Raw genomic sequence first — 22,572 nt, 5'->3', positions numbered from 1 at the left:
CGACTTCTCTCAAATCTGGTTTAAAACTGCCCAATTCTTTCATCAAATCAGAGAAATGAGGGTTGGAAGAGGCTACTGGGGGTGTCTGCTCCAACCTCGTGCTTGATCCAAGACAGTTGCCAACGCTGGATCAGGCCAGCTGGGCTTTCATCCAGATAAATCTTGAAGAAGAGTCTTAAAGAACAGAGATCCTACCCCGCTCCTCCCCAGATAAGCTGTTCCAGGGCTGCGTTACGTTTCTAGTGGAAAACTTTTCCCATCTTAATCTCCCGGGCTGTATTTTTGGCTGTTGCCCTTTGTTAGAAGGGGTTTATGGAGCCTCTCTCTTCGCAGCGATGACGCTGCTGCTCCCTGCCATGGCTGCAGTCAGAAATCAAACGGGAGCCCAGCTGGACCAGTGGCGGCTGCGGGGTGGTGGGGTCCTTCGCACCCACCCGCCTCAGCTGTGGAGAACTGGCTGCCACGGATGCGTCCCCGCTGCTGTCCTCACCGGGACTGCGCCTCGAGGTGACTATGGAATGTCCAGCGAAGTGGCCATTTGGGGGGGCGGGGGGGAAATACACACACGCTGGTGTTGTGCTGGCCTCGGAGAGGGCATTCTCCGAATAGGAGACGGCTCTGGACGGCTCCCCAAGCCAAGGCACACGATGATCTCACCCTGTGAACTCCTAACGCTCCTCCTAGGGTTTCACTGAAACTCAGATTGATTTTCCTTTTTTTCTTTTTTTTTTTTTGTTGTTTTTCCTGACGGAGGATTTACGAGAATACTTTTTCCACTCGGTTTTCCAACAATGCGGTAATAAAAAAGGTCTCGTCCAGGTTTTGTACCGGGGTTGCCAAAACTCCAGTGGGATGCAGTAAATCAGCTCGGAGCTGTGGGTTCTGCTGGTTGTCACTTGAATATATCATGGATTTCAGGATCGCAATCTTCTCGTCTCGCTGAGAAGCTGAAGCAAAATACAGGTTTGGTAATAAATCTCAAAGCCGCTAATTCTGGGTGTTCAGGACAAAGTTTCCAGTTTCCACGAGTCCGAAAGATTTATCAGAGTGGGCTGGTTGTGTTCGAGGTACACCTTACCGCTGTTGTATGCCAGTAACGGTTTCTCCTTTTAATAATTAACCGAACACAGCGTTTCTGTAGCCTTTAGTCGGGGTTGGAATGTCACTAGTTTGCTTGGAGTTAGTCAGGTTGATTTTACACTCGGTTTCTTACACTGACGGTGACCCAACAACCGGGGTGAGCACAAAAAAGGAACGCGAACTGAACTGGCTGCAGAGACGGAGAGGAAAGCCGGGCCTCGGGAGCCGACTGACGGAGCCTTCGAAGTCTTAACTCGCTGCCGCGTGTTTTCCTCGAGTCGTGCCTTTCCTCGGGCTGTGGCGAACACTGGAATTGCGATTTCTTCGCTTCAGTTTAAAGGTTTCCCGCAGCCTTTGGGGCGTTTGCTGTGACCCTTTTCAGCTGCTCTTCGCTGACACGGGTGCAATCACTTTCCTTTGCGTTTCCTCGCAAATCCCACAGCCAGAAACGGGCGCTTCCCGTTTTCACTGAAGCATCCTCATGTTTGCCTCCAGAATTGTCTCTTAAGTTTCATTCACGGTCTGTCTAGATGTTCTTGTGACCATCTTTACCGAGGAAAAGCCACTACCCCTACCCGCGGTGCATTAACTTCACAGCAGAGCGGTTCCAGAGCGGTTCCAGTTCAGCGCTGGAGTCCCAGTGCCAGGGGAAAGCGAACAACTTCAAAACCGTTACCAGGATTTAAAACCAAGATGGGAATTCTTTTGTTGTGGCTAAACGGCGCTGTGGCTTTCAAAGAGGAACTGAGCAAAAGACAGACCAACTTTCAGGTTTGCTTTTCCACTAATGCCCCTTTTATTCACTTCTGTAACGTCTATTTTGTAAAGAAATTCTGGAGCCAAAACCAAAGCACCTCCAGAAAAAAAACCAAAACAACCCACAAAACAAAAACCGAGCCGTCACCAAAGTAAACTTTGATTTAAAAAATACAATGCAACACTCTTTAAAGATCATTAAAACTATTTCCTCGTATTTCCCAGTCACGGTTCCTGCCTTGACGAACGGAGCTTTTATAAAGCAGAGACGGCATCTCCGAACGAGACGCATTCACGACAAAAACACGTTTGAAGAATGTTGGGAGTGAGGAGAAGTGAGTGTTCCCCAACCGGTAATTCTGATTCCTGGGATAAGGCATCATTTATGAAAGTTTGGCTGCTGCCACCTTGTAAAAAGGCAGCAAAGAGCCCGATTTTAATTGGTATCATTTTATTAAGTTTAAATAAACTGTGATAGGTGTATCTCACATACAAAGAATTGCGTTTGTTATTTTCTTCGCTGCGTTCAATTCATTTACTCTGCACTTTTGCCATTTATCGCTATTGCACAACAAATACTTAGAAAGGGGAAGAAAAAAAAAAAAAAAGTCTTCAGCTCCCGAGAAGCAAACACGGAAAACTGTTCCCTACTTGGAAGGAAGCACCTTCAGTTCCTGATTACAGCCCTCTGTGCTGGGGGACGACGAGGAGGGAACGGGAGGAGACGGCAAAGTCACGGCAGTTGGTTTGTATCGTTCAGTTGGGAAGAGGTGGCCCTGACAGGTGTGTTTCCTTGAAAATATCCCTGTAAAAGGAACATTTCTTCTTAAAAAATAGCTAATTTACTCTGGTGGAGCTTCTGCTCGGTCTTTGTATGAGAAACGTTTTCAAACTCCTAACAAAGCTTCAGTTCTGCTTCTTAAGAGTTGAAAACGCTGCGGTTTTCACCCAGGAAATTATTTACAGCGTTCCAAGAAGCTCTTATTTTAGCTTTGTTTAATCTTAAAAGAAAAAGCAGTGATTGTCAAGAACCGCTGTGAAAGTGCTTTCAAAATTTAAAGCCGTCCACTAATTTATGGAAAGCTGCTGTCTCAAGACTCGCCAAATTTATTGACGCGAAAAACCAGACATTGGAAAAGCTAATTTCAAAACTTCTACATAGGATTGCTTAACGCCACGTATTTTCAGATTGATAAGGGAATGCTCTTGGGGAAAATATTTGCCGTCTCAGGGTACGGCAGACGGGCACCAGAGGCCTGATCCTCCAGCAGGGCATCTACTGGCCACCTCGTTCCGTTGATCTGCTGCCTGGATCTGACAGCTGACTGTAGCAAAAAAGGAGACATTTACTTTTCCTCCTCTTCCTCCCTCCCCAGCCTGTGCTTTCCTCCTCGTTTTCCTAGTGCCGTGCGTGTTTACACTCTCCAGTGAGCCTTCCACCGTGTGCCTGTGCAGGAGATGATCATACGCTAAATCTAAGGCCAAAGGAATTTTTTCTAACCCTTGATACCTTGAAGCAGCAATTCCAGGCTTGTATGGTACATAAATCTGTCGTAACTGCTCCAGGTGACAGGGTGGGGTTTTTGAAATCATGGCTTTTGGGTATTCAGGACGACAGGAGGGGCTGTGCATTCTGCTAGGCCTTGGAGGCCATCGCGGAAGGTTTGGGCAGGGAACTTTCCCCCCGGAACTGCAGCAAAAACCTCTCTGACCTTTAATCCCAAATTTAGTTTCTAATGGAAACGCAGGGAGCGTGGCAGAAGACCTGACTTCGCAGGGAAGGACCACATCCTTGCGGATGCAAAGAGAATTCAAAGCCCGTGGGCCACTGGTCGTGGCTTCGGCACTCGGCAGGATTAACCTCGCAGCCTTGGCAGAGCATCCCGCGAGAGGGTACAATTCAGCAACTTTTCTCTTCACGGCTTGTATAAATCTGGTTTGGTTTAACTCGTAAGTTGGCTGTAAAGCTACATAAAAACATCAAACAGGCCTACATCTAAAATGTTGAGTTTAGAATTAAGCCGTCACTTAACAACCACCAGGAAGATAACTGGTAGTAAATTTGTTTATTTAAACTCAAAAGTGGAAACAATTAAAAATGTGAATTTGAGAAAAGGTAAATGAATTATTATTTCCTCTAACTGCATGCATCGCCTTCCAAAAATTCTCCCAGAGAGAAGAAATGAACGCTCAAGACAAAAACCACTGTAACCTTCGGGTGGTGTGGAATGTGTTACTACAACGATGCGGGGAATCCCTTTACCAAAGGCAGCAACTGAAGCTAAACGGGGCTTTTCCCAATAAACACCCATTGCAGGAAGAGATCACGCTTTTAGCATCGCTCCGGCGCTTACAGCTACTAAAGAACTTAGTTTTCTTCATCCGAGGAGAGACCTTCAATTTCATCTCTGTCTCCTCCGATTGCCATCCAGAAGGCTTTGGCCACCTGACAACGGGCAAAAAAAAAGAGAGGAAAAGGAGAAAAATTCCCCTCAAATGACTGAAAATTTTACATTTACCATCCACAAAACAGGAACTGAGCAGGTGAATCTAGCAACCATGTTCCTAGGTACAACATGAATCCTCTCTGGAGTTACGATGATTTCAACACAGAGGCAACAATTTAGGGCTCATGGGAACTTGAGCTAATTAAGGCAAGATTCAATTTTCCTTGAGACCAAGGCTCTTCCATTGACTTCAGTGGAATCTGGCTCACACCCTCCCTGACTGCAGGGCCTTAACTTCACAAATTTTGAAAGGGAAAAGCTTTTTCTAGTGTTTCAAAATTCCAGATTTGTTATTCAGTTCCTGGGAGATACCAGACAGTCTTCCCTAGGACCACATGGTTTGTTCTTACTGCTTTTAACGTAGGAACTCCACAGGAGAGGTAACCGTGGCTCAGGAAAATCCCATTTTTAATCATTTCAATGCCAATTGCAAAACCTCACCTTTTCCGCGTGTAGTTTTCTTTGCTCGTGAGGCAACGTTGCAGCTTTATCTGTGGAAAAGAACATGACTTGGGTCAAAAAAAAAGTTCTTGTTATAGGTTTGTTTATAGAAACCTGTAGCATAAGGTCACGGAGGACAAAATCAGCGTGACAGCAGCCAGCTGAGCAACATCTGCCTCTTTCAAGAGCACTATCAAGATAAAGGGCAAATTAATGAAAAGATCAGCTACTTATAAACAACCTCAGACAGGAGAGTAGGAATTTGTACAATCTTCCCGATTCACACACTGGCTTTCGTGCCTTGGAGCGATTAGAAGAGGCGACAGAGCTCGGTACCGCTCTCTGGGTACGTTACCTTTCATTTCTTTCAGCTTTGAGAAAAGCCTTTCAAAGTTCTCCAGGTCCCCATCCCTGGTGGTTAGGCTGGCTAACTCCTGGATGTCCACGTCTAACACGGGATCTGAAATAAACACGAACAGGTTGGTTTAAGGTAAATTACTCTGTTGTGTCAGCAGGTGCAAAAGCCTTTCTGATTAAAAATAGTATTTTAACACCTGTAAATCCCATTTGCAAATTCCACCCTCCATAGGAAGGAAAGAAACATTTAATTTACTGACTGTTCCTACATACAACTCACGGCATCGTTACAGCGGTAATTAATTTTCATACATTACATTGCAAGCGTGGGTTTGAGTTCATCCAATATTTAAAATTTCTTGCTTATTATAAAATGATCTGTCTAGGAACAGCCATGGAATAAATGAAGAGTCATGAAGCTGCTACCCAGCCCTTAAGAGATCTCTACATCCTATTTGTAAGAAAGTCCCATCTCCTGGAATGGAGCAATTATTTAAGGACCTGTAGCTTAAAACACCTGACCCTCTCAGGACTGAGCCAAGCAGAGTGTGCTTCATTCACCTCCTGCGGGTAAACTGTAGTGAGTTTTCTCTGCAACCATAATGCTTCAAGCTTTATTCTTATAATGATGTTTCCAGATACATACAAAATACGGGCATCGGGAGATTTCCCAGCCAGGGGTACCCACTCCAACACATCCGCCGCGCAGGGAAGGAGCTCACCTACGATGTTGTCAATCCGCAGGTTGTTTGTGCCGGCCCCATCTTCTCTGCTGCCTGAACGGGATTCTTCTCCCTCTGGTGATGGATGGGACTGTCAGGAAACAAACAGGTATTAAGAGTATCCAATAACCTAAAAAGCACCAGCAGCAAATCAGGTGCTTCCTGTTTTGACTTCAAAAACTTACTCTTTATCTTCAGCTGTTACTTATGCAAAACCCGTACCACGTGGATAATGAAAAGTCACTTTTGCAATCCTCTACATAGGTATTACATGAACGTCTTCGACGATAGGTTTGTTGTTGTTTTTTAAATAACACTATCAAGTGATAGTTTTTGCTTTGCACAAAACATTGCTCTTGGATATTACCGAAAAACAACACCTCAAATGGAGCTTTTAATAATCTTTCCTTGGCTCCAGTGGGTTGTTGGGGGTAAAACATTTACACAGCGTGGAAATCGGTGCGCTCAACACCCAACACCGAGCGCACAATCGGACATTTCCAGGTAAACCCCTGAGTTCTGAGGCAACGTCCTGGCAAACAGCAAGCTCACTGCCACGAGGCGACAGCTCCTAGGAACAACTGTCTCAGGAGGACTCGTACGAAAAACACAGATAGTTTTTCAGGCTTTGGAAATATTTCCTTTAAAATAGATTCCAACAGGCTGTGAAGCATCCCTCGAGAAAGGAGGGGAAACAAAAAAAGCCACCACCACCAGCCCAAGTGTCACAACAGGAAAGAACAACACAAAAAACAGTTGGAGCAAAGAACAAGAAATAGGAATTACTGTTTACTTCTCTATCTTGGTTCTCTTCTGACCCGACGCTACAGTTCGCGCCCGCTAGTGTACTGAGCAGGCCAAAGCCCTGGGTCCTGTCTGGAAACAAAACCGGCGTTAGACAGAAGATGCAATAGTATCACAAATAGTTGTAACTGACCAGATGGGACAGAGAATATTTCAGGGAAGACACACAGTAAAACTGTGTCAGTGTTCTTGAAAATATATTTTAGGCAGAAATTGTTCATAATCTCTAAGGGTTTTTTAAACTATACTAATAACATTTACTGCTAAATATTACAAACAGGGAATAGCTGTGTAAGCCACAGGAGATGTGAGCTCTTTTTTCTTATTATTTGAAGTCAGTGCTTGGTTAGGATTTGCTCTGGCAAATGCCTTCTGACTCCAAACCAGGCAGTTTTCAAAATACAGAAGCAGCATTTACTGTTGCTGACACTCAGTGGACCAGGTTTCACCGGCCACGGGAAGCAGCACCGAGTTTGTGGTTAGATACAGGAAATGCAGCAAGTGCCTTCGCTTCAACACACATTGTCTAAATACACTGAGTCATGGCAAAGGCAAATTTTAAACATCGAGTTCAGGATTCACGGAAGGACCCAGCCAGCAAATCCCATGTTTCTTCCCACTGCAAGGTGCTTACAACCTACGGTGTAGTTCAATGGCATTTTAAAAATCCAACCTTAAAAAAAAAGTGAATTCAAACCTAAAACTAAACAATCGTCTAAGATAACAGATGCAGTACAGTATTTTTAAAGTAAACTAACTGTATTTTTCAAACTTTATTTTTAAAATAAAAATATCTGCATAATAGGTGATATTACAAGGTGGTTTGTTTTCTAAGCCATGTTTCCAGCTGGCCTCGCATTCAGTAGTAAATATTTGCAGTTACAAAAGGGACTCAGGAGATTTTTCTGAAAGTCTTAGTATTTTAGTCAAGTACAAAAGAAATAACGTTAAGTTTTGTACTACAGATAGCCAGGAAACAATGATCCGTGCCAGAAGAAAGATTGATATTACTTTTTAAAAAAATGTGTTTTAAATTATCACACTAATGACTAAGCTCAACTCAAATGTTGAGCTGACGTAATTTTTATGCACTGTCCAAATTTCCTTGCCACTTATACAAAATTTCATTCTGAAGAGTTGAACTTGTAGCTAAACCCATCAGCTCTCGAGAAAACATGTAAACACGTCTCCATTAGGGAATTACCAAGACCTCATTTCCTGTTTAATAATCATCACTGTGTACTCAGGCTAATGTGTGTCCCGCCCCAGCCCTCGTCTGTCCCCCCCAGTCCCCAGCAGGTATTTGTTTCAACTTTTTATACCGTTCAACATCCAGTTATATTTGTTCAACGTTTTATACAGTTTTACTGCTTTAACAAATCACTTGCCAACAGTTTGGGAAGAAGTGAATCAGTTTAGCCGAGTGAATTGCCTTAAAAATGTTCAGTTGCGAGACCTGTGAAAGCCCGCAAAGTCCAACAGCTGAATTAACGGGCAATTGAGGGATAAAAGATTGGGAATTACAACCCCAACCGAAGCAGCTTCCCCGACTTTCAGCGAGCTGAGCAAAGAGCTGTCTTTTGGGAAACTGTAAAGATCGACATTTAGCCAATTTCTGAGTCATCTGAAGCTGGATTGGACATCGCAGTCCAGAATGTACTGGAGAGAGAACATTCCCACGTTGGCAGAGGGGTGGATGGAGTGACCTAATCATGTACCTCTCTCCCATCTACCATTAGAGTTCATCCTGTTCATCCAGAGAAATGACAGTGGCTCCATCCCCACCACAGCCACATGCACATAACCTCAGCCAGCATAGTTAAAAATGTTGTCCCAGTTAGAGAGAAACTGGGATCCACAGCGGGGACCTCTGAAAAAGCAGCTATTTGTTTCTGGCGGCGTGGTTAGGGAGGCAGCAGACATAACACTTGGTTGCAGGCACGCCCTTCAAAAAGCCTTCCTATAAACCCTTTTTATTGGATGTAAAAGTTATTTCAACTTCTGGGTGCAATTCAGGAAGTGGGTGATGCCTTACACAGTGTTCTCACACCATCAAAGCCAAAAATTATCTCACTCTGCTTATTGTCATAGTTGGTGGCTCCACGATGATGGAGTCCGTGTAGTTTCACAGGTATCACGCAGCAATGGCTGCGAAGCTCTAGGGCTTTGGGCTCCGAGCCTGGCTTCAAGATTCATATATGCTTGTTTCATAGCAAAAGGTTTTCCGCTATCTTTATCTACCACTCCTCTATCCTCTGGCTAGCTAACATGTGGTGATCCTGACTTCCATAGAAAATTGGAATTAAAAAGTCAAAATTCATTACTTGTTTAAATAACTAAGTTTAAATAGTCCCCCTAAATGAGGTTAATTTTTTGCAACGAGAGCCAGGCTAATTAGGAGCCCCCACCCTAAGTAACCAGCTTCAGCTGGGATCACTAAAGCATGTATTTAAGCAAGAAAGGAGGTAAGCAGCCTCTTTCAAAGGGCGGTAAATCATTTCTCTTTTTGCCCCCTCAGTCAGCTACTGCTGCTCTCGAAGGGACAGATAAGATGATGTTTTAGGTGATGAACTACTTGTGCCCTTCTGCACAAGGGGAAGGGAAACGCCTGCTTCTCAGATTGAAGTGAGCTCTGAGGCCTGGAGAACCAAAAACTTTGTACCAACTACAACAGGGAATTGCTTCTGGAGATTCCCAGGTAAGACTGCTTGGGTTTCTTTTTGTAGAGACAATACTGCCTTATTTGCTCACAAAGCCTGTGGTATTATGTCACGTGAAAAGGTTTCTAATTCAACTCTATTGTATTTAATGCCTGTTTTTATGAGTTGGTGTGAGAATGCATGTATTTAATGGTTAGAGGAAAAAATTAAAAGGTCAAGAATTTTCTTAATAGACGTGTGACACAACCACTTCACAACTTAAGGAAAACTGTGTTTGGGTTTAAGGTAGAACACCTTAAAATAATATGGGTTCAATGCTTGTACTTGAAAAAAGTACTTTCTGCTCTGTCTGTAAACTTAAATTCTCATACAAACAGCTGAAGTAAGGCAATGCTGTAACACTGGCTTTTTAGATGGCTACACTTAACAATGCTCTACGCGTTTACTACCACACAAATATACTCCATGAAAAATCTTCAACTGAAGTATGACTGTGTGGCTTCTAAAGGGCCAGCAGGTGTAGGTAAAAAATTCTAAATTCAGTAGAGAAGTTAAAGTTTGATTTGCACGGTGGCCAGTTTCCAGGATCAGGGGGAAGTTGAAAACAAAAGATACATTCCAAGTTGTAAAAAGTTTTATTTTAAGTAAAATGAGCTCAACAATCTCCCTTTGAAGGCATAGTCAGGCTGCAACAGCTTCCAAATATAGTTCACTTCCTGAGGGGTTTGTAGTAATGTGCAGCAATGCTGTGTGGTTTCTGTACTGTGGAGATCGAAAATCTGGATTTTCAAGGAGTCTGACCTTTACAGAACATGCTAATGATGCACAGGAATTTCCCCCCAAGAACTGAACAGTGACTAAGTTCTGTTCTTCTGTAATGTGGCATCTGTCAAACGCAGGAAGTATGCTGTTAAGAAAACCGTTTTAGCAGTAGTGAGATAACTTCACACCATCTCGAATGGCTACCGATTGCTCTAGAATGGTTACATTAAGTTAGAACCCCATTCTGATGTGGTATGAGAAATACTCAAAAGGCTACGTTTAAAAAAAAAAAACTGAAAAAGCTGATGGGTTTAGCGGCTCTCATCCTAGTTCTGCAGAGTCCCCGTAACCATCTTCCAGTTACAGGAATTAGCTGAAACCTCTCGATTTCAACCTAACTTGAAATCATTACACAGTTGAAAAAAGTAGGAAGGAAGAAGCCGTAAGAATGGAAAATCGTGCATCAGGGAGCAGGCAGACACGGGAAGGTTGCTGGCTGGTGGGATGAGGCTTTGTGAAATAAGAAATGTAAGGCCAAGCGCTCCACAAGAGTTTAATCTTCCTATATTTCCTGCAACGGCTTGTGTTATTAGGAAGGTAATTACAGATTTTCAAGTCAATGGAAGTATCTCCTCTTGCAGTAACTCTGGGCTAGCAACAGCATTTACTTTTCTAATGAGTCTGATCCTAAAGTGGTTTTTCCAAAATTCCAACTCTAGCTGATAATCAACTGTCTGCACAAAATTATTGCCTGGTTTTTGCACTGTTTTTAAAAATATTCTGTGGGTTCTGAGTAGTCAGGTGGGGTTTCTGTAGGGGAGACAGCCCTTCTTGCGATGCACTCAGTATGTCCTTCAACAGACATTTGAAATCACTTCTTTGCCAAGTCTCATCTCTGCACTTGCTGTTCTCATCCCTATTTCAAACATTCTTTTCAAAAAACTGTAAAAAATTTGGAATTTAACACTTACTGCTTCTACACTAGACCATTTATCAGTTTTTTGACCAAGCTGATAATTACTAGCTAGAGTTTGATGGAACAAGCTTTCATTTTTCACTGAAATTTGAAGAATTAGTGGAATATTTAAACTCAAGTTATTGGTAGAGAGCAAGTCAAAGTAGAGGGAAGAGATGGTGAAATGGGAATAAATCTCACCCATTGCCTGTAAACTTCTCTATGCAGCAGGGGACAATGAAAGCAATACCTGAAACTCTACTATTCCATGTAAAAGGTTTAAAAGTGCTGTAGTGCTCTGTACCGACGCAGTGGCAGTAGCACTGTAGCTGCTCAGTTTAAACTTTTGATAAAAATACTAAGCCCTCAAGGCCTGCGTTCTCCAGAGTTCATATCAAAGAGGAACCCGTGTTACGTACCGCTTTTCATGACTACATTGGACCACACGTTGGCATTCAAGGCTTGTACAATTCGTTTCACTCCAGTGGACTCGGGAAAATCATCTAAACCAAAAGACAAAGACATTGCACTCCTAATAACTAGCCCCAAAATCACTACTTGCCTGAAAGTGAGGAGCTGTGTGTCTGATTGTCTGTTTTATCTTATAGCAATAGATAAAAGTGACTTTTTTTTTTTCTTAGAAAACACAGATTACTTGCCTTTGCTTCATAAGAGGCCAAACAAATCTCAATTAATGCCTCACTTCTCTGTCTATGCTTCCAGGTATCATGAACTGTGAGCTCTCAGCCTTTTGTAGAGATCCGAACTCTGAGTGAGGTTTTGTTAAATATTTAGCATGAGGCCTATATTGGTGAATAACATACAAGTAAATTTAATAGTAATAAACAATTTCTAAGCTGCTATTAAAAGCAAGGCAACCTTTACCCCAAGATCTTTTAGAATTCTGCATGGCATAAAAATAGATGCTAGAATTGCTTCTCCTTCCTTTGGAAAGTAAAGAACTTCAAACAACCATTTTAAAAGGTGTGATGCTTGTTAAAAATGGAAATGATCATTGTGAAGCTATCTCCACAACATCTAACTCCAAATGTTCAGTAATCCCGTGAATTACAGTAACTTGAAAGCCTAGGGAAAGCATTATTTGGACTTCAACTTATTTACTGAATAGAATAGATCTGACACAACTTTGTATAAAGTCAGTTTTCCCATTTCCTCAGTTTAGTCAGCTTCCCATGTTTGTGCAGGTCTCACAAAGCAATAGGGAAAAAAAAAAAACCAAAAACAACGCTTTTGGATACAAAAATGTGATTGCTTAAAACCCAGCCATTTTCAGGACGACTCGGGGACAGGCACAGTTAATTGAAAGTGCCTTTAAAAATGAATTTCAAACTGTCTGTGACCCCTTAGATCAAATATTTTGCCCTCTATAATGCTGTGTTTGGTTTTGTATCAGTCATTATCAAGAGTCTCAGTTTAGAGTTCCTGTCCTTGCTGCACAAACAACTGACAGCGCAGCAAGAGCTCCGGTTCACTTGTGATAAACTGCCAGAAATGTCATCATTTTTAAACAGACATTGGCCCAGTATGTTTACTGTGTCCATTTTATCTTTTGTAATTCATACAGCATGTTTACGGGGTAAATATATTACTTACTGGAATATGTTTCTTCCTGTGCATGAGTCACAGTGAATCAACTACCGTATTAAAAATCCAGGAAAGAACATGTATCTTAATACTCCGAAGATTAACATATTGTGTTATTACTCCCATTGTTTATATTATTTAAATAGTAAATAGCTTGTTCTTTACACCAATTATTCAATAGAAAAAAAATAGCCTTGACTTAGTGTTACTAGTATTTCCTTTTAAAGCACTTCATAAGACAACTTCAGTCTAAGGGGTACCAACTTCCAATAGTTCTGGCTTCTATAAATCAGAAATAGATGTATCCCTCCCTCCCTGACTAACAAAGTGCCAAAAAGAAAAGCATCTTTGAAGACATGGTGGGGGGAAGAAGGGGAATCTTAGCTCCTCAAGATACAATGTTAATCTAGGCCTTTAAAAGGGGGGAGGAACTTGAGTTCTAGCTCAGAAGACCTTTAGACTAAATTACTTTTTGGTGACAGCTATGCACTTGGTGAACCTGAAATAGAGCAAATGTTAGTGACTAATTCCACTCCAGCCTGGAAACGGAGTTGGTTATCTCATTTTGGCTCTATAGAGGTAAGATCTAAACCCCTTTTTTTTTTTTTTTTTTATATCACTGAAATGAGGAGATAAGGCTGATGCTGATAAGGCTGTCCGGAAGTGCACAGTCACTTTTCAAGAGTGGAACATCACACCTCACACTTCTGACTTTGCTCGATGGGTTTTTTCAAGTTATAAACATGTGGTCAGCCAGTGATTTTGAAACTGGTTTATTTCCTGTGTACCGCTGCATGCTATTCTAAAATGTTTTCAACAATCTCCCCTCTTCAGCCTATCTTGTCACCTTTTGAATAATGTCTATCTTCTCTTGGTATGTACAATAGCTTTTAAAGTCTCTTTTAAAAAGACAAAGAATTTTCCTGCCCTTGTGCATCTCTCTGGTTCTTGTTTTTTTAGATTTATTTCCAAAGTGGAATGTAAATGCTTCTATTCTATCAATGCAGCCCTGGATTAGTGCCAGAAAAAGGAGCAGATATTAATTTTACGTAGGTGCTACATAAACAGCAGCTGTATTTGGGAGGAGACAAATGGAATTTCTTGGAGGAAATAACCACCTCCTCCTCCTGACCTTTTATAGCTGAGGCTAAGCCTCACCAACTGGGAGCATTCCATGCAGTAATAATGTAGCACATAAATAAAGTTATGCCCCTTGCAATTGTTTAGAAGATATTTTGGTGTGTTCTTTCATTCTAAAAATAGAAGCAGGAGTCCTACCATCTTCATCAGGCAGTTCCTCGGGGCTAAGTTCTACCAGTTCAAAGCCGTGCTTGATGCACCATTCTTGAGCTTTCTGTCTGTTGACACCTACAGTTGGGAAACAAAAACATGTACCAAACATACACATTTGAGATTAATATCAGCAGTTGAATCTTTACCTACATTTTATTCCCTCAAAGTTGTTTGCTTATTCTGGATGTATTCTGGGGGAGAAGTATATAGCAGCTGGCACGGGTCCTCCATTCACTTTGAATTTGATTCCAAAAACTCCAGTTAAACAAATTCCTCCTTCGAATTGTTTTGGGTTTGTTTGGTTGCTTTTTTTTTTTTTTTCAAATACCATAAAATCAAATGGCTTTGCAGTGGGTACGCAAAGGGAAATGTAACTGAAGTGCCACAGTGAATGAAGACTTCTATTAACTCCAGGTTTGAATCTGAATTAAGTTACAGGGATGTATCTGCACCTCAGAGCTTGCTGTTGTACTGCATGTACTAATCTAGAACCAAAGCAAACGGGTGTATTTAGTGTCCAAATGGTCAAAAAAGATGAATGTACTTTCCGCTGTAGGTAAGCAACCAACAGTCATCCTCATTCTTCACTGGAGAGGATCATTCACTAATATGAATACCTTTTTAGTTACCTGGCAGTGCCTGCTGGCACACTAAGCATGGGACACAAAGAGCTCATTTTCAGCAAGTTTGTAAAATTCTGATTCAGTTTTAACCACAATTAGCTAAAGATTACTGTTCCTGGTCACAGGTGTAAGCTGGTTCTTCTTAATCAAATCTCAAGCCCAGTCTCACAGATATTTTGAGAAACAATTGTGTTGATTTAACTAGAAAATAAATTATTATGCAAGGTTAATAACTCTAAGTCAGTTTGGAACTTCTTTGGGTTTCATACCATTTTCAGACACTCTGTTACAAACCAGGATCATGACTTCTGGTAACCACTCTTCTGTCAGGGGAAGCCATTCAGAGACACTATCGAGTCCAGATTCCTAAATGGAGAAAAAAACAAAAGTTCTTTGGAATACATCTCAAATACTTTTGGTTTTAAATCATTAGATTTATTATTAGAATTTATTAGAATAAAATGAAGTAAGAAAATACACTAGGCTGCATATCAAGTATGTTTAAGACACTTGTGTTCTAATCGGAGAAGCTGATTTATACACAACTTCCTTCTGACTCCTGGCTTACCTTAGAGATGAGTTAATCCTATTGCTTTCGACCTCCCTTCCATGTTTAATATTAATTATGCAATCCCAGTGTAGATTCAGATTTTTACTTAAGACTAATCATGAGTATTTCATTTTAAGCATATCTTGGGTTTAAGGTGCAGCTATTCCATCTTCCACGCTCAAGTGGATGTTATGGGGACTGGTGAAATACTCCCATTGCTCTAGTTTACTCCGAGTTATATATTATAGTTAATTCTATATCTTTACTGAATGTGTGGTATGTGTGCCCTTTCCCATCTGTGGTGAAAAACAGTTCCTTATTTAGAATTTTTTTTATCTCGGAATCTTTCTGGCTTTTGCTAAAACACTGTTTTCACGGCTGCCAGCTTAGCAGAAACAATTTTGGGTAAAATGATAGCACTGAATCTCACGTTTAGCTCTGTCATTCTTGGCTGTCCTAAAGCAGCCCTTCCGAACTAGCACCAGCCAGGAGTAAAGTTGGAGGTGGTGGACTAGAAGAGGATTTGCCTAACTTAGTGGCACATTTGCATCCTGAAAGCCTCTCTTCCAACTGGAGTATAACAGTAAAAGGGAAAGAAACTGCTTCCACTGATAGCAGGCGTAATTTAACATTGATCTACTGACAATTAATAGAACAGCCCAAAAGGAACGGATGGCACTAGATGAAGAGAATGTAATTTGTGGTTATCACTGTGATAAGGCAACTATGTCATACAGATAAAGCAATACAGTGAAGCAGAAGAGTCTTACTATTGTGCTGTCGAAGTACACTACAAACGCTTGCACAGATTCAGCAATATCTCCAGTAACAAGGAATGTGTTTGGTACTACACAAAGGTGAATATCCGCAGAATAGTATTTATTATCTATTGTCCAGGGGTAGAAATTCACTCTTCCACTTGTAGTCGCACCCACAGTAAGGTCATCTCTTCCTGTGATACCTGGATAAAAGAAAATGAATGAAACTGATGATAAAACCAGCATCAAGAAAATAATTTGTCTAGAGAAGCTTGGTACAATGCTGATACAGGGCCACCTTTATTTACTATAACAAAACAGTATATATTTAAGATCTTTAAAAACTCAACTTTATTTCTTACACGCTCTGGGCAATCCTGCTTCGGCAGGGGAGTTGGACTAGATAATCTTTATGATCCGTTCCAACTTTAAAAATTCAGTGAAATTCTTACTCTGTCCTGGAGTTTATTATTAAGCTTTCAAAAGAGTTTTTTCCCAAGTCTTTAGTTTCAAAAGAGTTTAGTTTCTAGCTTTCAAAATAAAATACAGAACAGCAGCTCTTTAGGAAGCAAGCCTTTTCTTCCTGGAAATAGCTTTTAAAGTGTTTGCCTCCAACTCACTACCTGCAAACAGGCTGTATGGAGAGAATGCCTAGGCTTTGTCACAGCAGAAACAAACCTTGCGTGTTCGTTCAGATGTGAAGAATGGTTTGACTGTGACCGAAACCTGAAGGTAACTAATGAAAAAATGAACCAAGTGACTACAATTCAGTTGTAAATCCCATTAAATTCCATGTAGGAGTTCGACAATTAAAATCCAAGGCAGTGATTTGATAATATAATGTTAAACACTGTCCCTTCATGTGCCGGTAACAACCTTCCCAGTGCAAGCTCTCATAGCGTGACAGCCACCTGGTGGAGCTGAATTATAGTTAGAAGCAGAGCATCCAATTTATACTTTGCTGGAAAGGGACACTTTATCTTGGACACTTAATAACACAGGTCAATTATATATTAAATTGACTGAGTCATCTAGAATTTATTTGAGCATAAGAAGAGTTAATAAAAAAGAAGAAATAAAGTATATGGGTTTAAAAAGATCTTAAGGGTAATATTTTAAAGGTATTGAGACACAACGCCTGGAGATGCTGGAAGACCCCCAAATAGTTGGAATTTGAATTTGAAACTATGTGTATCTTATCAATGAAAAGGCGGGAAAAAGTCATTGCCAAGATTGCCATAGAAAGGTCCGATGGCTTTTGCAACTAACTGCAAAGTCTGTGAAATCTAACTAGTGAATGAGCATGGAGCACAGCAGCACACAGGAGAGCTCTAAACCAGAAGGATTATTTGCAGCAAGGAGGAGGAGGACACAGGGAATCTGAGAGAGAAATTCGACCTCAGAAAGAGAAACCTGGGGGGAAATCTCCTGTCTGCATTTTTTAAGGAGAAAAACACTTCATATAATACTGCAGCCACTCTACAGCAGGTCTCTCTCTCTTGTCGGCGTTAGCTGGTGTTACGCTCGACTGACACGAAACAAACACCTATGCACCCATCTTCCAGGGAAACACCAAAATAAACTGTCGGTTTTAAACCCAAGCTTTTCAATTTAGGCTACACAAAGACATCAAGTCTACTCTTCAAAAAAACAAACCCCAAGTAATTAGTAAAAGAGATTATCAAGTAATAGCAAGACATTTCACAAAATCTATAGCTTTCATGTACATATTGTATTATAATAAAGGCATTTTGGCAGACAAAAAGTTATTTTTTTCTTCTATAAAACAGGAACTTTAAGAATGATTAGATGTTGTGTTATAGGTGGTATAATTTAGTTTGGTATCTCTGGTAAACAGGACTCTTAATATGTGCAAATTGCTGCCAGACTAGAATTTTCTTTTAAATGGGTATTAGGGCCAATGGGGTGAGTGTTCACTCTGCTTACATATAATGTGACAAAATTATAGTAACCTGGAACAAAGTAAGGCAGACAATGTCACTGTGCATTTCCAAAACACTGGGACGCCTTTTCTTTCTGGACTTATCTGTTGCCTGGCTTTTCAAATGCAGGTATAATCTTAATTTTCTGCTCTGGAAACCAGGTGCTTTGAATGCTACATAAAATATGGTATAATTATCCTTTCGCTAGTGTTTTGACAGTTAAAAATAAGTAACTAAAATCAGTTCTAAGATAGTGGAATTGCAAGTCAACACCATAAGAAGCTAAGAATGAAGGAGCCCATAGAAATTATTGAAACACAGAAAATCAGCAATAAGACTCAAAGCCAAAGGTAGGAAAAGAGGGAGGGGAAAGGAATCCAGTTCAAAAGTCACTCAGTGAAGTCAGCACCTGAGCAAGAATACAAAAGGAAAGAATTTCTTATAAAAGATTTTCAAAAGCTGATATGAAAGAACTTTCACATTTGCTTTGTAAGTGATTTTTTTTTTTTTCCTTACAAAAGCATTCATGGACAAATTTAGACCTCAAAGTACTGCTAGAAGAACGAGGACGTGTTCCATTTACATGCTACCGTTCCTGTATTTTAAGCAGTTTTCTTTCATCCCATTGTGCTTCTGATTACTCAGCATTCACCCAAAGAGATTTTGCCGATCCCCTGTGAAATTTCTCTCCCAGTAAAAATGCATGTTGCAAACTAAACTCAAAGGAACTTTCCGAAAGGCTTCAGGCTTGCCGTGGCTCAGCACACGTAGGGTTGTCACAAATTACTGCAAAACAGGCTGATTACTCATGGCAGGAAACTCAATGCAGTTTGGGTGTCTTGTGAACAGTTCTCTTCCACAAAAGTCACTTAGACCAATTAGGTTTTGGCCTTCAGAGTAACCAAGGAGAGACTACAAAAGAAATATACACTGCAACTCAAACTGAGTTGTCAAGGATATATTCCATGATGGAATAGGTTTTAAGGATTACATTTGCTACCTCTGGTTTCCAGAAATGTCTTTCCAAGACAGCCTGTATTTTAATGAAAAAAGTAAATTCAGCCAGAATAGTTTAATATTGAATTTAGAGAATATTCATCAGAATAAACCCCATTATGTTTTATTGGAATAAATGTCTAGAAAATTAATACGGCAAAAGGAGGTGGCTTGTCAAACTTATCTCTAGTGAGTTACTCATTTTGAATTTTAAACTCCCCAGCCATTGAAAGTGTCAGTGGTTTGCCATCCAAAGAGCCTGGAAAACCAACTGACTCACTCTTTGACCACAACAGTAGGAAGGCTACTGGGCTGACTTAATTAGCTGGCCTTTTCATGGAGCAGAAGTGGCTTGTTTGGATGACAGGAATGCAAACAGATTCCAAATGCATCACCCTTAAAGAGTCCTAAAAACATGCATGGAAAAGTTCATGCCACAAAAGAACATTGCTTAGTGTCATTCAAAAACATGACATGAGTTCAAGGTCCTCTAAGAAATACTGCAACTACTAATGCTGGACACTTATTTTACTGAAATAACTTTTACAATCTTACCAATAACTGCTGAATACTAATGAAGACACACAGTATTTCAGCATCCCATGCTTCTGTATAAAAGCACTTGGCAGCAATAGAAGCTTCTTCATCTACAGTGTATTATTTGAAGTTAGGGACCAAACAGACCATTTCTGAACCAGTTTGTTGTTTTGGTTTTTTTTGGTTTTTTCCCCAAAGGGACTAAGGTATTGATCACTCTTCCCGGTGTTTTTCAGACTGAATACACGTAATATGAACAGAATTCAGTTTTCTACAATGCCCTAAATGATCCCAAGTCCTCTTAGTTGGTAGGTACACCAAACAGTTCTCACATTCTGGGCCTTGAGAGCCACCTGGTGGAATACACCATAAAAAATACTCCTGCAAATTAGACAAGGAGTAAAGAAAACTCAGAAATATGCTGTGGGGGAGGAGAGGAGTGGTAAATACCGAAAAAAAAAAAAAAGGAAAAAAAAATCATGTCAGACAGTATTTTATCTGTTGGCCAGCATTTTTAAAAACTAAAACCATCTTATTTGCTGTTTTAATTTGTGATTAATATATCTAAGAAGAGCCAATCCTATGCTGTGCATTTTAAATAGCTTTGTTTTGCCAGAGTACCTAACGAAAGAAAGCATTCAGGGCATCCCCTGGAAACTTGAAAGAATAAAAATATATCTAGCAAACGTACCACAATATTATTTTCATCCTTGAGCCATTTCCTATCTAACAGGATGAAAACACTGGAAAAACCTTGTAATGAGCCTGGGAAGTTCTGGGAGGCAGCAGGAGAAACTGGTTCTCATATACCTCGTAACAGTGAACACTCTAAGCAGCTTCCTTCTACTTATACAACAGGTTTGCCTAAAAAGAGCATGTACCAGGGAAATCCAGCAACACAGGGGCAAAAGCAGTGATAATACTGGTAAGGGCTTTGTTTCCCGTTTCTATTATAGACTCAAAACCCAAGGATCCTACCAACCTATACAGTATTTAATAACATTTAACCATACATATTGTATCTCAAACACTGTACTGCCTCGGAGGTGTTAATATAATGGTGCTGTTCTCAGCATTGAGCTAAACCATCATCAAGTAATGCCTTTAATCTGGTGCGACGCTTTCATGCCGTAAAAACACAAGTTGTGAGACTTGCACCAGCCTTATGCTTCAATCCACCAAAACCCTTCAGCCCAGCCACAGCTGCCTTGTCCTTATCAGCATGTCCTTGAATGTTTTACAATGTTTGTTTTGCTTATGTTTCTGGATCTGATGTAATTTCACTTGTTATACAAAGCAAGAACTTAAAATTCTTACGTTATTTATTGTAGTAAACGATCTCGATTCTCGATAATGTCTTTTGAGAAGTAACCCAAAGAGAGAACACAAAGACTATCTGTAAGACTCCAATTTTGGTACTGGAAGCCCAGACATTTCAATGTGAGTACTATTTTAAAAAAAATTAAAATATGAAGTTAAGTTTTAAGACTTTTTTCAGATTAAATAGCATTTCTGTGAAGCTTTTTGCTCACCTTCCTTTTTCACTTGTTTAATTTCACTATGAAAAATAATCAAAGGAAACCCACCAGAACCTTGAATGATTCCTTCCAATTTGCTTATACCTTCCTCAAAAATAAGCAACAACCAGTAATAATATTCTTGGATATGCAATCCTTAAATAATTCAATATCAACCCAGGTGCCTTGACAGAGTAGCCTCTGACTGCAGACCTTGTACTGTTATTCTTGTTTCAAAATGTGGTTTAATGAGATGGAGGGAGCCAGTCCCTGGGGGCAGCCCTCTGCTTTATGAGGTCCTAAGTAAGATCTTACTCAGAAACAGTTGAAAACAAATCCAGAAAAGGGAGTGGGTGTGTTTGATAAGTTATACATCTTAGTATGCACATCAAACTGTTCGTGACAGTTCTCTAAAAAGCCAGGCTGTACTAACAAGTTGTAATGGCAAAACCACTGAGATCTAAAGAGCTTCTTCCTGGAATCCCCCCGATTTTAGAATTACTAAAAATTCCACTGAAGTTTTCTCTACTATCAGGTCTTACACTCGTGTTCCCTTTTTCAAGCCATAAAAGGGGAACTAGGTTCCAAGAAACCACTTTCCACAGAATGAATCCTATGTATTTGAGACGGAGTAAGTGTAATCTACAATTCTGACAACTACAGAAAGGAAGAATTTTTTTTGCTTTCCCTTTTTTGTGCTTCTGCACTGGGACAACAAATAGTCTAATGCATGAAAGCGAGCCTGAGTAAAGCAAGAGTTTGGACCCACCAGGAATTTTGGACATTCTACCATCTGTAGGGTCCCAGATAGACTGTTCACTTCAAAAACAGAAAGATGAAGCCAGAGGGACAGTATTTAGTCTGCTTTTGTTTTCCCCTTGCCTATACTCCTGAGCCACTGTGGTTGCTTTGGTGACCCCTTCTTGTTCTAGGGGCCATCTGGACCACCACCATGTCCCAATGAAACAAGGTCATTTTTTCATTCTACGTGTGAATGATCAGAATGGCCAACAGCAAACCTGATGGTCCCATGAATCTGTTGTTTCTTATTGAACAAAGCATTATTTTTATTCAGTCTCAAGGCAATTCTCAAGTTATTTTGTCCAGGTCTAACTTATGATGGTTTATTTGCACTTAAGACAGGGCAAGTGGCCAGCGGGTAACTGAGCATTTTGGGATGTGGGGCTTCCTTTTTTTCCTGTGGATTGTGGCGATGCTATCGCCTGCTCCTCAGGGTGGGAGGGTACGAAACACAGAGTGTGCGGCTCTACGCTGTCTCCTAAATAGCTTACTTCCTTAGAGCAATAAGGAGGCCCCTGACGCCCTCCTCAAGGGCAGGTGGCTAAACACCACAGGCCCGGGGGCAGGCAGGGATCCGGGTGGCCACCCACTCAGGGGACGGTGCGTGAGAGGAGAACAGCCGCCCCTCGGGGCTCCCCTGAGAGCGCGGCCTGGGGCTGCGGAGCTGCCAGGCCGAGGCCTCGCAGCTGCAGACAGACCGAGGCCCCGTGGCTGAGGCTGTCCGGGCACCGCAGCGCGCCGCGGCGACGACTCACGTTTGACGAGCTCCTCGGCCGGGAAGCCGGCGGCGCAGCTGGTCACCAACGCGAAGGGCCCTGCCGCCGCCATGGCGCCCGCCGCCGCGCCTCTTCCGGCCCCGCCGCTACCACCCGGTTGCGGGGGGGGGGGGGGGGGGGGAGAAAGAC

General features: G+C 41.3%; 1 protein-coding gene across 2 annotated transcripts; it reads right to left on the bottom strand.

Annotated features, from left to right (window-relative positions):
- Positions 1–1,861: 1,861 nt before the first annotated feature.
- On the bottom strand, positions 1,862–22,525 carry AAGAB (alpha and gamma adaptin binding protein). 2 transcript variants are annotated; one of them, XM_074155917.1, is made up of 10 exons: positions 22,423–22,525; positions 15,886–16,076; positions 14,835–14,931; positions 13,928–14,017; positions 11,464–11,547; positions 6,657–6,739; positions 5,864–5,954; positions 5,140–5,244; positions 4,785–4,834; positions 1,862–4,282 (listed from the first exon to the last, which is right to left on the bottom strand). In XM_074155917.1, the coding sequence occupies exons 1-10, from the start codon at positions 22,493–22,495 to the stop codon at positions 4,205–4,207; spliced, it is 942 nt and encodes a 313-aa protein (XP_074012018.1). In that variant the 5' UTR covers positions 22,496–22,525; the 3' UTR covers positions 1,862–4,204. The 2 variants fall into 2 exon arrangements, with proteins under 2 accessions (XP_074012018.1, XP_074012017.1); XM_074155916.1 differs by having other exon boundaries at positions 3,886–4,282; positions 5,864–5,941; positions 6,641–6,739; positions 22,423–22,496.
- Between the last annotated feature and the right edge of the window lie 47 nt (positions 22,526–22,572).

Source organism: Numenius arquata, chromosome 11 (genome assembly GCF_964106895.1).
Source record: "Numenius arquata chromosome 11, bNumArq3.hap1.1, whole genome shotgun sequence".
NCBI lineage: Eukaryota > Metazoa > Chordata > Aves > Charadriiformes > Scolopacidae > Numenius > Numenius arquata.
Note: the sequence above shows the minus strand (reverse complement) of the source record. Positions and strands in the feature narration are given on the sequence as shown.

Bases quoted from the DNA above. Each gene is read 5' to 3' on its own strand.
- AAGAB (XM_074155916.1), bottom strand. From the start codon at position 22,495: ATGGCGGCGGCAGGGCCCTTCGCGTTGGTGACCAGCTGCGCCGCCGGC. The intron at 5,942-6,640 runs ATTTCTTGTTCT...CCCATCCATCAC, and splicing joins AGAAGTAAACAGTAATTCCT to CAGAGGGAGAAGAATCCCGT. The intron at 4,835-5,139 runs GTAACGTACCCA...TCTTTTCCACAG, and splicing joins AAAGCTGAAAGAAATGAAAG to ATAAAGCTGCAACGTTGCCT.